The sequence below is a fragment of the Leuresthes tenuis genome, unplaced genomic scaffold, assembly GCF_036924035.1.
Source record: "Leuresthes tenuis unplaced genomic scaffold, fLeuTen1.0.hap1 SCAF_10, whole genome shotgun sequence".
NCBI classification, from domain to species: domain Eukaryota; kingdom Metazoa; phylum Chordata; class Actinopteri; order Atheriniformes; family Atherinopsidae; genus Leuresthes; species Leuresthes tenuis.
The window spans coordinates 30158361-30173758 of record NW_027325364.1 but is presented as its reverse complement, the minus strand read 5'-3'; the positions used below and the strand labels follow the sequence as shown (position 1 = coordinate 30173758).

Sequence of the window (15398 nt, the reverse complement as noted above, 5' to 3'; positions counted from 1 at the left end):
TGAAATTTGGACAGTCTGAACATGGAACGGCAGGGTGAATCCTCTAATGTGAAATTGTTATGCTCAGACTATAATACACTTTGAGCATGACAAAGAACAGACAGCAAGAAACACGAGGCAAAATGAAAGTTTACACAAGATTGTATACACTTATGAAAACAGAGATATGCATGTTTATGAAAATGTGCATTAGTCAAACCATTCTGGGTTTAAAATGGTGGAGGTCTGAAGTACAGTGGCTTGTCAGAAATTACCTCAACTTGTCAGATCCTTTACATACATACGCATACTTTCTGGGCAGGACACTAAAGAACAACCAAAAAGATCATGATTGATCCTGAAATTACTTCTGACCAAACCTCATGACAATCTAGCCAATAGTTCTTGATAAATTTCAGTTTGGACCAAAGCAAATGACCAACAACATTTTCTTCCCCAGAATTTTCAAACCATCCAAACTTTTCCTTTTTTAGATTTAATAGCTCTCTAATGTCAAGGAAAGACCATTGTCGGTTGAGCTTGCAGAATGTGATCACTGTGCCCTGGCATACTAAGTTCCAGTCCCAGTAAAAACTATTCTGATCCAAATAATGGGTTGAATAGCTTTAAGCTGACACAGCTCCAGTATCTTTCTCTTATATGGGTGGGAGGGACTCAACAAAAAGCCCTGACAGTTTTGTTAAAGCAAGCTGGGACAGCTTTCTGAGAGGCTGTCTTAGTAAGAATCTTCTTAAGTTGTAGCTGATAGTTTATCAAGCATTAATGTAGCAAAACAAGTACCATTACTTCAAAATCATGCCTAATGAAAAGGAATGCTAATGCATACACAAAAAAGTAGAGGTTCCCCATTTGGAATAATATGCTTTCTGCATTTATCAGTAAAAATGTGGCCTTGGTTACAAGCATATTGTTTCTCTTTACTTTAAATAATTGTTTGTTTATACAATCAATGCCCCCATACAGTGCATATAAGATCACATTTTCTGATGGGTTAAAACAGAAAACTGTTACTTCAGAAGGTTTACATACTTTTTCTTATCATTCAACGATATTTTCAACGATATAGCTATGGTTATTATTTACAAAAAAAAACCTAATATGACTTCTGAAACTATATACACTGACACATTTTATTCTTATGAAGCTTGACAGTTTTTTAAACCCCATATTGCCTCTGATGCATTAATCAGAGTGTGAATGTGTATGATAGATAAAAAGCCCTGAGTAAATTGGAACGACTAAGAGGGGCTGTATGAGTGCTAGTATGTGTGTATGGGTGAATGTGGCTTGTAGTATAAAGGTGCGCCGAGTGGTCAACAGTACTAAAAAAAAAAAATGCTATAAGAAGAGGAAACAGGTGACTCCATATAAAACTATATTTATTGGCTCATTTAAAAGACTGTACATCATGGTGTATAAAACATATGAAGGATAAAGGAGGTGTTGGTGAATCGGGCATAAACACAGGCAAGGGCGCTTGAACAGTGTACTCTGCTGTTAAGCTCCGATGGTTTGTTACAGCCTCAGAAGATTGTGTATACAAATGAGTCCATAACTGATGTCATGAATACTAATGACTACAGTCTCTCTTACAGGAGAGAAAGCATTAAACACAGCACAGAGGAAGCAAAACAGTTTAACGGCATCCTGGAGACCATACTGGTACATCATGTTATTTTAGATCTTGAGACAACGTGTATTCACAACCCTAGATGACTGTTCTTTCACTGGCACTACTAGAAAACATTTGATATACAAAAAAAATTCAAATGTAAAAATATTCTTAAAAACTACCAATAAACCCTTTAGTGCATTCTCTTCGACACAGAATCAAGTAATAAGAGCAACTTTCCAGAAGCATCTAAAAATACTTAAAACATATCAAACAAAGAGCCACAATAATGGTCAATTCTTTGGCAACAAAAGATGTTTTGTAGACATGTGAAACAAGAGCCTTTCACGTATCTTATCGAGTCATTTACATCTTCCACTACCAGTAGAGACAACAGAAAGGACGGCGGGAAGCACAGATGAAGCCAACAGCTTTCCACTCTACTGTTAGTCCAATATATAGTTTTCCTCCACTGAAACCACAGCAAGCTTTATGTAGATATGATTTTTTTTATTTTTCCCCAATCTTGTTAGGTAAAGGCCAGTAGGCAGCAGGAGATGTTTCAAATGCAGCAGAAAATCCTAAGATTTTAGTATTTCATATTAACCCTGTGTTCCTAGTGCAAAAATTCCACCTACAGCAGGTTGTCTGCGAAACATAAACTGCAGCAGGTGAGGTGGATTTCTATTTTCCCTGCTGGGAGGAGTTTAGCCAGTGCTCACTGCTGTGACAGCCATGAGACCGGTCTTCAATGAATGCAGTTTTTTTGTTTTTTGTTTTTTTGGGGGGGGGGGGGGGGTCAGCACCGTGGCTGATAACTCTCAGATGTCTGAGAGAGTTACACGCAAGGAGTTGGCCGAGCTCTCCATAGCCAGGATAAAGGTATCCTCATTGGAGTAGTGCTGGATGATGTTGTCATCCATGTTCACCAGGACCCTGTGAACAAAACACATCTGGCATTTTCTTCTACCACATTTGTCACTTCAAACAACTTCTCTCAACCAAAGTCTGACTGCTGTGAAATATGCTACAGGCATTCATTTTAATCACCTTTATGATCTTTAAGATTTTTTCTCTTTTCCTTGCTGATTCTATGCATAGTTTCTGACAAACTTACAAACTCATGAGCTGGTGGCTGTTATAAACATGCTAGGATGCTCACCACACTGCTGTGTCTCATTTGAGCTTTTCAAAGCAGCTTTGATGACTGCAAACTCTTAGTTTTGTTTCTGTGGAGTTTCTCACCCTTTTTTGTTTTTCTGGTAAACTTTGGCCATCTTGTCAACAGGCACTGAGTATTTCTCAGAGATCTGTGAACAGATTAGCAGAACATGTTTAAGCATCCTTAGGTCCAAACTGTTGTGACTGCTTAAAAGAATTGAATCACCCAACATCAATGAACTGCTCCAATTTTGTACCATAGATGACTTATGCTCATCCAACTATTTTAACAGACAGCTTTATTAATACTCACTGCCTCCATAAGTGCTTTGAGTGTCGGGGCATGCAGCATTAGGGCATCAAACACTTCATCACACTCCTTCCGCACATATAACAGAACTAATGAAGCATTGGAGTAGGGAACACAAAAACGTTCATTAATTCAAATAAAGAGATATAATGATAAAAATATGATTAAAATTCAATCTATCACCTTTCCTTTCCTGCTCCAATTTGGACTTCTTGGGCTGAGGCAGACTGACATCTTCCTGACAGGACAACCTCTTCATTGGAACACATCTGATGAACACACACACATTATACATAGAATTTGAAAGGAATATCACTGAATAGCTCATTTGAAATGTCAAATTTTTGAATTTGACATTTCAAATTAATTTGACCAGACTAGAGTGATGCTCACCTGTCTTTGACTACCTCTTCAGTGTTAAAAGCAAACACCTGGGAACAAAGAATCGCAACATGAAATGCAAGTCTAGGCACAGACATGCTTATGTAGCTCTATGTACATGTGAGTGTGTTTGAAAGTCACCTGTCCTGCTCTCTGCAGGTTTCCAAAGTGGACATCAGGGATGAAGAGAACCGGCTGAGAGTCCAGGTCAAACATGCTTTTGAGCAGCGTGCTTTCAGCCCTCTTAATGGGGGAGGTCTGCCCCGAGCTGCCATTTTTCGCTAATGAAGAGAGAGCGTGAACTCGGCAGCTGTTGCCAGGCAACCACTCAAAGTACACATCTCATGAGGTTTAATAATATTTGTTTGGCTTTTTAAATTTTCTCCTGTCCTCTCTGTGCTGTCAGTTTGATCATTTTAGGAAAGTGCCTTTTAAATCAAGCCAGCTAATATTAGTAATTTAATATAGCCATGAAGAATATCATCTTTTTCAGCATTCACCATTAAGAGAAAATTTTTTTTTCCACCTTTAATCCTTTTCCTGAGTTGCTTCTTCTCCTCATCACGAAGCTTCCTCTCTGCGCCCTACATAACACACAAACGAAAGAAAAAAAAATGTTTTGCTCATCCAAAATCCAATTAATCTTGTTGATCAGCCAACTGTTTTTGCCATTGGCTCTCCTCACTTTGTCACAGAAGACCTTGATCTGAGCAAAGGCCCTGTGGATGGGTCTGCTGCTGCAGCTGTTGTAGCTGTAGGTGTCAATCTGGATGATCAGAGGCATGCCCTTCACCCCCTTCTGCGAGGAGAAGTCTGTGCTCAGACAGTTCACAGAAATAAAGACCTAGCAAAAAATACAAAATAAAACAGATGTGTGACCTGAAACATAGCCCAGATGAATATCAAATAGCCTATGAAGAGCAGACTCGCCATGAGGGTTTCTTACATGGAAAGAGGTTCTTCTACAATAGCTCTTAGGAAAAGCTCTAATAAAATATATTAAATTAGCATTAAAGCTGAATTACCACCTTAAAGCCGACTCCTTCCCCAAACCAGTCATGTTGCAGTTCATATCCATGTCTGTCCAAGCTCATTTACTATATGTAGGTTAGAATATTTAGGTTTTTTTTTTTTGCTAGACCAATAAAGCTGATTCTGGTAGAGTACAAGGTTACAACAAGGACAAGCCTCACTTCAAATGTGGCTATTACTAGCGGTCAAAAACTCAAACGTGTGTGCTTTACACAAACACTCAACCCTGCAGCAGAGAGCATCTATACTGTACACGTACTGTACAGATGTATTCATTTTTTAAAGCATAAAGTAATCATTACCACTAATAAGTTAGCTACTGTAAAAATGGCATTGTGGGTAGGAATGACCTCCTGTAACATTCTGAAGAAGCCTCTGAATGAACATACTATGTTGTTTGATCAGTGTGCAGTGTAAAGTGTGAGCAATATTTCCCATTACGTTGAGCAGCTCTTGAAACATTCTTCTTTGCGCAATCAGCTCATAGAGGCTATAGAACCGTTCCCAATACAGAGCCAGCCTTCTTTATCAATTTGTTCAGTTTCTCTCAGTCACTGGCTGTGAAGCTGCTACCCAACCAGATAGCCGTGAAGCAGATTGCACTCTTCACCAAAGACTGACAGAAGACATGTAACACCTTGCTGCAAGGTGTAGGACCAAAGCTTCCTCAAGAAGTAATGTCTGATCTGCTCCCTCTTGTAGACTCAGTGTTGCATTCCAGTTCATTCTGTTGTCCAGATGAACACTGAGGTATCTGTAGTCCTCCACCAACTCCACCTTTTCCCACAGGAAAGAAACAGTGTTTGGCTCATTTTTGGCCCTCCTATAATCCATAATCACAACTCACAAATGAAGAGTCATCTCAGTGTTTCTGGAGATGACTGGACTCTGAGTTTTCCTGAAAGTTTGAGGTGTACAAAGTGAAGAGAAACGAACAGAGGACAGTCCCCTGTGGTGCTCCTGTGCTTTCAGTCTTAAAAACTGAGGTAGGATGGTAAGCAAACTGTAGTGGGTCTTGGAAGGTGTTCAGCCACTCACTTAAAAGAATCAATAACAGTCTCTCCAGGACCTTCTTGTTGTGGGATGTTAGACCAACTGGTCTGTTTAAGGCATTCAGGGCAGACAGAAGAGATTTTTTAGGTACGAATGATGTCTTTCACAACACTGGAACTTTCTTGACTATGGCTAAAGGCTCGTATACACCAACACAACATCAAGAACAGGCAGCAACAGCAGACCTTCCAATGTCTCATCTCGTCAGCATTGTAAGGGAAAACAGTTGCACTTTAACACACCAAAAAGACGAACTCCAGCTGTCGACTCTGGCATACGATATACACATGTGCAAAGGACACAACTTTGCTGTGCAGAATAAAGCGCTATCGTATAAATTATTCACTAAAGTGATACCAAGCATAAATGAAACAGTGTTCGTATTAAGTCATTAGTTCAGTTTTTATTTATTAAATTTTAGCCAACCTAGTTCTAGCTCAGTTTGATGTTGTTGTAATATGTTTATAACAAAAAAAAAATCTGCGTTTCAATTTCAGCTAATAATGATTTGGACGTCTACTTTTTATCAAACATCGAAAAATTATAGTTAAAGTCACAACAACTTACCAGAGATTTTGTTCACTACACTGAACAGTCAATCAGAGAGATCTCTTCCACTGCCCAACCTGACCACTTTCAACAAGGCTAATCGGCTGAAAAAATGCCTCATCAGGCTCCAATGGTGTATTACAAACCGAAAAGACTAGAGAGGAAAAACATTCACAGAGGTTCCCAACGGCTGACTGTTAGCTGGCTGTATAAAAGCTCTAAGGTTGAAGTCGGGCAGTGGAATCCCACATAACCATTCCATGCAGGCCATCCCAGGGGGGCTGATGCCATCTTTCTCAACATGGAACACACATTTTTTTCTTCTTTTTCTTTTTCAACCATTTCTGTACACGCCTCAAAAATCCCCATCTCCCTCCCTGAAGGCCGACTTCATGTTCAGCAGCTTTTTCAGGTCACCACTAATCAAGGATCAATTACTGCTGAAGCGCCTCACTTGTGGGAACAGTAGCCTCCACACAGAGGTTGATATAGCCTTACAGACACTTCTTCTATTCAGTTTCCTTTTGTAACTTTTTTTTTTTGCGATCCTGCATTGCTTGTATCAATGAGAATGCCTTAGGTGCCTGTGATCAGCTCAGTTAAAGTCCTGATAGTTTTACAGACTTTCTGGTTAAGAGCTGATAAGGACCTTTGCTCTGTTTATGGATCTCAACCTGACTCGGTATGCAGTGACAGCTGAATGGGTCACAAGTCCACAGCAAAAACCAGATCTCAAACCAGAAGGGAATTTCAGTCATGCAAATGTGTGTAATACCTTAGAAAGATAAAGAAAATAAGACCCATATTCAAAGGGTTCAAGTGGAAATATGCTTGTGAATTATACAAATTTACAAGAAAGTTTGAGTCCTACTTCTGAAACTTTCATAGATTTAAGACTGTTCTAGACTGGTCTGTATCACAGCTTTTAGCAAAGCATGGCTTTAATCCAAACTCATTCTGTTCCAAAGCTAAATAATACTAAATAAAGCAGTACTTTTTAGTGCTTGTGGAAGAAAAACAGGATTAAGTAAATCCCAACCAAATCACAGAACAGTCATTAGTGTACAGTGTAAACACTACTACGTGCAGTTACCTTACATTTGTATTTACATAAAGGAACAAATTCTCACGATGGATGCCAAACCACACAAATCAACAAAAAACTCCAGTTGAAATTTCCAGTTAGACAGGACTGACAACTTGAGCAACAGGCCGGCAGAAATGGATAACGGTAGAGATTCCTCACTGTAGCTCAACAGCAATTTTCCCACTACGCAACATCGACAGTATCGTGCCTGAACCTGCAGTGAGGGCTGATTGCTGCAAAAGCCTGGAACACAAATGAGTCTCCCACACACCTACACAAATTCACACCTCCAAGCACCACATGCATTGCTGCTAGCATCTGTGGATGCGTGCGAGTGGGAGGTTTATTGTATGTGTGCTTACAGCATGTAAAAGTAGTCAAATACCTTCCTAAAATGAAAAGGACACGAGAGCACTGTAAAGTGGCTGCTCAGAGCCACCCATTTTAAAAGGGCACCAAAAACACTCAAAAAAATAAAAAGCAGATTCATGCTTGAGGAATTTAATGTTAAAGCGAGGTGCTTGTTGTTGCCTAGCAACAGACAAACCACGCCAAAAAAAGAAATTGTGAAAAAACTGATAAAAAACTGCATAAAAATCTTAAAAAATACCAGTTCTGTATTGTTCCATCAAAGTCGGCTTTGGACATCCAATCATATTTGGAAGCTGAAATTTCCAGATGGCACCAGAAAAAATATATATAGAGAGAAACTGACTGCAGTGACATGTGATGTTCCTGACTTCCTCACAGTAACAAGGTTGTTTTTCTCAAACTCTTCCTCCCAATTTCCAGCAAACTCAGGTTCTGTGTGAAGGCTCATGAGTCAGTGTGCAGCAGTAAGGAGGAGAATGATCATTCCTGGTATGAAAGACACACATTCTCATTCACAATCGACAAATCACCTGCTCTTGTAATACATACACCCTTTAGCTGAGTATTACATAATGGTACTGTGGAAGAAATAAATATCATAACATTATTATTACCTCTTCATTCTGCAGAGGGTTGAGCCACACTGGAGCACTGATAGAGCTACACTAACATCTCTGTCTAGGTCGGGGTATGGCAGTGCTGATAGCCATGCTTTAAGGTACTTGGTCGTAAATGACAGCACAGAAAAAAGTCAAATTTTCACCTGATGATGTTGCAAGACAGAATATTTCATTCTGAGGGGAACTTTGACATCTATGTTTTAAAGGAAGAACCAAAAATGCAGAGCCCGTACTGAAATGGGGACAAAAAGTCTTAAATAGAAATGAAAAAGAAAATGTGGATGTTTTCAGGCTGAGAGATTCAGCACGAGCAAGGTGATGCAAAATGAAACCAAATACCCTTTTCACCAGATTTATAAATTTGTTAAAAAAAATTTCAAAAAAAGATGCATATGCCAATATGTTCATATAGTTAATAGCGAATCTGCAGAACTTCTGTATCCTGCCTCTGGCCCTCTAGAACAATGCATTCTCAACAGATTCATGTGAAACAGAAATAACTATTGTCTGGCTACAGTCAAACCAGAAATGTTTGGGACAGACGAATGACAACTTTTACAGAGAAGGACTTATTAATAAAACCGAGACACAATGTCCAGCTGCGTTTTATAACAGCAACTAGGAATGCAATGACCTGTGTGACTAAGGATAAGGCTCCCTCGCTGCCTCTGGGACTGGGCAGTTTGCACTCTCTCATTCAACTCAATTTTGTATGATATCAGTTTTTTGTAGAATGTGAGCAATCAATCCAAAGGGTGAGTTGACCCAAGGAAATGATCCGCTTCACATTAGCAAAAATCCAAGAGCACAATTCCTTTTTCCATAGAAGTTTAATATGTTGTTGTCTAAAATACAATTATTGTCAATATTTAATATTTTTGAGCGACTTGACTAATTTGAATTTCCCCCACTGGGGGATGAATAAAGTATTTTTCTATTCTATTCTATTTATTGATATTTTTTGCTGAATACACTTATTTTTTTTTAAAAAGCCTTGTACTGTTGTTAACTATTATCCTCATCAGTAATGTTTTAGAAAGGAATATTTTGTCTTGTTCAAATATAACAAATAGTCAAAAGTACTTAATATTTCACATAACTGTATTTGAATGCTCTCTGACTACTGATGATACTATCCGTCTTAGATATGACTGCTTCCATCGGCTCACCATCTCACTTATGTGCACAAAATAGTGTTACATTCAGTTTCTAACCAGTATGCATAGCCTGATGCTGCAGCCTTCCAACACAGCCTGAATACAATGAAAACAAGTGTGGTGTAGTGAAGGTGTGTACACAACAGTAAATATTTACCCTAAAACCTGCAAAGCTGCAATTACCTGTTGTTCAATACGGCTGTTTGTGGAGCTCTCATAAACAGTCGAGCTGAATGCAAGCCTCAGGGCCCAAACACCCTGAGGATAGGCTAACTCTTTGTAGGTGTGGGAATGTTTCCATGTGGTTTGCTGCATGTCCTCCAACCTGCAAGTAAGCTGGACCTGACACAAAGCAGGAGGTGCTCCCTCTGTCACGGAAGACAGGGGGAAAGAATAGGAAGGCCCTGGCCCTATGATCCCCTGGCTTTGAAACCATCAGTCCACAGGTAAGCATTTGTGTGCACACAGACTTCTCAAGACAATTTCTTCAGCTTCAGTTTGCAGTCATCCTCAGCAGGAGGAATTTGGTACAAACAATGAAAAAAATAAAAATAAAACCTTGTTACCTTGGCTTCTTCACTGACATCCCAGGTGAAAGACACTGCATTGTAGGCAATTTCCTCCACGTTTCCAATTGTGCTGAAGCTTTCCTTGTAGTCAGCTGTATCAAAAGAGAGAACACAGGAGAAAATATAATCAGTGACTGTTACATGTGGAAGTTAACCAAATAAAAAGTTCTTATCTAAAACCACCCACTTCCCTAAAATACCTTAAAAAATCTTATTTTGCAAGAAAATGCCTTGTGTCGGATATCATTAGAGCAATAATGACACATAATTGTATTCAGTAGTGCTTGGCAGTTTTGTAACCTTTAAAAAATGTTCATAATTCTACATACTATTGTATGAACTACAAATTGTTTGGTATTGTCAGGTAATTGGATAAAAATGAGTGGGTACCATGGATTCTGTTTCACTGGAAGAACAGGGATCTATCAAAGCCTGAGCTTCCCAATATGAGTTTATGTATCCATGATGGAGATTTTACAGGAATGTCAGAAAGGCAGTAACTGATTTTCATGAGACTAGGAAAGTCATTTCTACGGCTGTTTTTTTCAACTTCATCAATCCACAGTACCACAAGCTGTGTACAAAAGGAAGATATTCAAAACCATTTTAAACTTTCACAGATTACTGTAAGTGTGTTATAGTCTGCATGATCAAAAAGAAGCCCGGACTACAGGCCTGTCCCACATTGACTACTGTAAATGTTCATGAGTCCTTCATCAGGACAATACTGAACAACAGCACTGTGTATGTCAGGGCTATAAGGATGCCACACAAAAAGAACACTGCTTCCCGACTGCAGATTTCAAGAACACATAGACAAGACAGAAGGCTGTTGGAAAAATGTTTTGTGGATGGATCAGACCAAAACAGAACTTCTTTAAATTACATGAGGAGGAATGCAGGGAAACACAGCATTCCAGCATGAGAACTTCATCTCATCTGTGAATCGTGATGGTGGTAGTGTCGCCGTTTTTTTGGTCTGTTTTGATTAATCTGGGCCAGAACTGCCTGCCATCAATGATAGAATGATGAAATCCACATTATGTAAGTGAACTTTAAATGAAAATGTCAGGACATCTGTCTTTGCATTGAATGTCAACTGAAAAGAAGTTATGCATCAATACAACAACCTAAAGCACACAAGTTGAGAAGAAGCACCGAAGAATAAAGTTAACATTTTGGACTATCCAAATTAAAGTAGTAGTCCAGAAGTGAGCACTTCATGTGAGGAAACCCACTAACAGCTACGAATAGAAGATTTTCTGTTCAGACAAATGGGCAATAACTCCTCCAAGCTGATGTGAAGGGCGGATCAGTTATCTGTGTTTAGCGTTTAGTTGCAGTTACTGTTCAACAAGTAACTTCTCTACTTGGTGTGTAACGTACTGAAATCCAAAGTTCACCAACCTTGCTAGTCAAACACAAATTCTTTAACCAAAGTGTCTATTCTGTCAGTTTAACTTTCTCTGTTAGTAAATTATAGTCTGACATGCAGATATTTTCCCATAACAATTCAACTTCTAAATAAACAAACAATTCCAATACACACTGCTCACATTTTAATTTCCATTACCTTGCCATTACAAGTCCACGCCAGTACCATTATTGGCATGAACTTGCCACAGACAAAAACCACAGACAATGCAGGCTCATTCCTTTGAGTTTTAAACCGCAGGTTGAGGCCTGTCTCCTGCTGATCATACAGGATATGGCCACTATCCAGGCCCCCACCTATTTCTCCAGTCAACGTCTATGCAAATGCAGACATGTTGGCTGTCTCTTCACAGAGTTCTTGTGGGAACTGAGGATTGACTGTTACTCAAATCATATCAGTTTTCACCTCAGGGTATGTAATGGATTCTCCAAGAGCCTCCTGTAGGTTTGTCATCTGCTTATACTTTCTTTACCATTCTGTTTTTTTGGGGGCTAAGGTGAAAACATATATCTAGGGGTGATATTCAATACCAAATTGAGCAGGACTATTACCCATCTGTTCTACTTATGAATGAGTAATGAGGAAAAAAACAGTGCTCTTACCAATTTCCAGGACCCTCTGTTTGGCAGTGTGCTGGCGGGAGTGCCAGTATTTCCAATTCTTTAGCTGCTCATCTCTGCACTTCTCTTCCGCAAAGACAACCATTATGACACTCTGCAGTAAAAGCCAATATGTAGGGTTACAACGCAAAAATAGTTGAGGCTACTCAAATCTGAGCCCTTCCATGTGCCATGTCCGCTCCCTCACCTGTACAATGCTGTTGCACTGCAGCTCAGAACCTCCCACGGCACATTGCTCAGTGCTGGATGGGTTTCCATCAGGCCTGTGTGATGGCACTGCTCCACTCACCTGCACTTTGCCCTTGGGTTGACAAAGGGACGATTTGAAACCAGACTCAGCAAGCGTCAAAGCATAGAATTGACCCCGGTTCAAGTAAGCCATAGGTCCTTCTCCTTGCCGTGGCCGCAGCGACATGCTGGCATCCAGAATGTACTTGAAGCTGTCCCTGTGAGATCAGAGAAACACAGAGGAAGGTGAAGCAACCCTGATGAAGATAAAGTTTCTTCCCTGATATAAGGAACATTACATGACAGTACTGAGGTAAAATTGGCTAAATTGTATCAACATTTTAAGAAGATAGAAAATGGGGAATTCTGAGGATGTGATTACTGACTGGTGCATTTTGGTGGGGAAAAGGGTGTATTTTCATATTTTATAAGGCAGCAGGTCTTTATAACACAATGCTCAAAAGATTCTCCATTATAAAATCTTTGATGTTAAGAAGCACATTTTTATAAGTTATATTCCTTTTTTTTTTTTTACTTGCCACCAGTTCTGAAAAGACCAGAACCAACAATGACTTGGGCAAAGAAGTAGCACATATAAAGCTTGACACTTGTAATCTAAAACTATATAAAAAGAACGGGCCACACTGTTTGTGAGGAAGACCCTCGTTATCATGATCACACACAATGTGGAATGTTCAGTTCTCAGTTCCACATAAACCATACACCACAGCACCAAATCTGTAATAATCCACTGCTGAATAGAATCCTGAAACATACATTTCTCCAAGTTTCCCCCAAATGCAAAATTTGTCACCTGCTGTGTGAGTTAGCACGTACTGATAGACAGACTGATGTAATGTTGGCTTCTGTCTTTATATGTCATTCTTTTTTAGCAATTACCAAGATTACGGACTTTTTTTTTTTTTTTAAACCATTTTGCATTAGAACATTGTCTGTGCACATGACTGTCAACCTCTCTATATGCAGTGTTTGCACATTCAATATCTTTGTGCCTGAAAGTCAACTTACGCTGGTAGGTTGCAGTGGAATTCATCAGCTTCTGAGGAAGCCTTTCTCTGGTACATCTGTGAAGGTTGACAACGTGCATATTTAAAACAGTAAATGCAGAAATCTGCGACACACCAAGTAGAGAAAGAGCATATACTTAATATGATATAGACTGGTAAAGCCAGATGCAACACACATCCAAAGAACTCTTCCCAGATAAAAAAAAAAAAAAAAAGACTGACCTCTACCTCCACACTGTCCTCATATGTGCTGTCCGGGGTGCTACTCTGCTCATCTTTCAGATAACCAGTGAGGGACAAATCATAGCAGTTCTGCTCATAACCCATTAACTGCCCTCTATGTTCTTGTTCGTAAGAGCCACCCGAACAAGAAACTGGCATGGATGTGTGGCCCTCTGCTTTGACCAAGGAAAGCGGTCCACTGCCTCTATCTTTAGTATCTTCTCTTCTATTTTCTCCTGTGAGACCTGTAGATCCATGCTTGGAGCTGTGAAGTTCGGTAGTGGTGCTGTTGTTTAGGGAGAGGTTTACTGGCATGGATCTCAGGGCCTGACAGTGAGGATCTGCCATTTCCAGACTTCCGTAGCTATTTGATGTGACAGCAGAGGTGTCTGTGGTTTTAATACCGCTGGGGGAGCATTTCCTCTCTCTAGGAACCTGATGGGGTTGGAGCAAACACAAAACAAAACTAGGACCTGGCAGAATTTTTTTTTTAGCAAATTATGTGGAATTGTAACATTTTGGCTGCAAAGCAGGATTTTCACACCTTGTAGTAGTCGTACAGCAGTCCCAGCGCTGCTGCGCTATCCTCGTCTCCATTGATGCTCATCATCGCCTTTGTGGCAGCAGTCAGTGGGTTCTCCAGGTAGCTCTTCCATGCCTCATCCTCGCTACTGAACACTCTGCGGGGGGTCACTGAAACTTCGTTTGGTACCACCACCACCAACCGTTTACTGTTAAGTCAACAGGGAAGCAGCAAGAGACAGCAAATCATGTTGTTACAGCAAAACCAGTGTCTCATTAACAGATGTTCTGCCAGGTCAACAGGTATGCCCCAGGCTGTTTCTCACAAAGCTTCAGTCTAATTGCCTCCTCCATGTGAGGTGTGTAGTTGTAAGTTTAGTTTTAAGGAGTAAGTACTTGCATAAGTCACGTGGGACTGAGAACGCAAACTCATTCAAAATTGACAGTGATGTTTTTCTGAGATCAAGACAAAAAGATTGTTTACAAGGTGTCAGTTTCTGAGTAGCAGTTGATATATAGTTAATATTTCAGATAAATGGAATCTTTCACGGACGTGATACTCTATTTCAACACAGAGAAATTTAATGGCCAAAACTGAATGATAATTTCATTAGTCTAACACGAAAATTCTAAGACCAATTATTTTGCCATTTCTATCATGCATTACAACATTTCCTTTCTCCTGTAGAGCCACAACTTGATATCAGTCTCACTCTTCATGTAGATGTTAAATTAATTTCAATCAGGAATAACACCCCAACATGTGCATATGACAAAGAGAAAGAAGTTAACTGGAATTTGAATAAAGCTGACAGAGGTTAGCCTCTCTGCCATAATATTGACAGCTTTCTCTTACCTGTCCAGGTCCATGTTGCGTCCAGGACCTTCCGATGTTTTCCTGGACTTGCTTGAGGAACTGGCCTTTCTAGTTATTGTAGGTCAGTTTGTGCGGGCAACTGAAAACACCAACTATGTAGGCCCGTAGGAGGTTGGCTCTATTTAACTTCGCGGTCAAAAAGAGCAAATTAAATCATTCGCAAATTTACAAGCCTGTGTCGCGTCTGCCAAGATCAAAACAACACTGACTTGATAAAGCATTTACATTTGGAGCACAGGGCAGGTAGTTTTCTGTTTGGAAAAGTTACGAAATAGGAGATGGGCAATGTGGCACCTGAGGAAGCAGATAAACAAGGAAGCTTGGTTGGCCTTACTGATTGGTTAGATGTCTATTAACAGGTGGGACACTCATTCGCCTATTGGTTAATCCCAAGGTGAAAGGCGTGACTTGGAACGGGCCATTTCTAGTTTCAAGTAAAATCAAGATTTAATTTCATTCTAACAAGAAGGTAACCGCTTTTACAGCTTCCCAGTTTGATTTAAACTTTACTTATTTATATATATATTAACCTGAAAGTGAGCTACAACACGCATAGACATATA

General features: G+C 39.8%; 1 protein-coding gene across 2 annotated transcripts; it reads right to left on the bottom strand.

Moving 5' to 3' along the window:
- Nucleotides 1-2395: 2395 nt before the first annotated feature.
- LOC140316879 (grainyhead-like protein 2 homolog) lies at nt 2396-15120 on the bottom strand. 2 transcript variants are annotated; one of them, XM_072394926.1, is made up of 15 exons: nt 14815-15120; nt 13981-14167; nt 13437-13871; nt 13216-13271; nt 12146-12404; nt 11941-12052; nt 9901-9995; nt 4150-4308; nt 3991-4048; nt 3606-3745; nt 3477-3514; nt 3267-3352; nt 3087-3172; nt 2858-2922; nt 2396-2548 (listed from the first exon to the last, which is right to left on the bottom strand). In XM_072394926.1, exons 1-15 carry the CDS (start codon nt 14826-14828, stop codon nt 2434-2436), a joined length of 1905 nt encoding a protein of 634 aa, XP_072251027.1. In that variant the 5' UTR covers nt 14829-15120; the 3' UTR covers nt 2396-2433. The 2 variants fall into 2 exon arrangements, with proteins under 2 accessions (XP_072251027.1, XP_072251028.1); XM_072394927.1 differs by having other exon boundaries at nt 12248-12404.
- Between the last annotated feature and the right edge of the window lie 278 nt (nt 15121-15398).

Excerpts from the sequence above, each read along its gene's own strand:
- LOC140316879 (XM_072394926.1), bottom strand. Across the intron at positions 13,272-13,436 it reads AGGACAGTGTGGAGGTAGAG|ATGTACCAGAGAAAGGCTTC; the intron begins GTCAGTCTTTTT and ends CAACCTTCACAG. Across the intron at positions 2,923-3,086 it reads TCAAAGCACTTATGGAGGCA|ATCTCTGAGAAATACTCAGT; the intron begins GTGAGTATTAAT and ends ATCTGTTCACAG.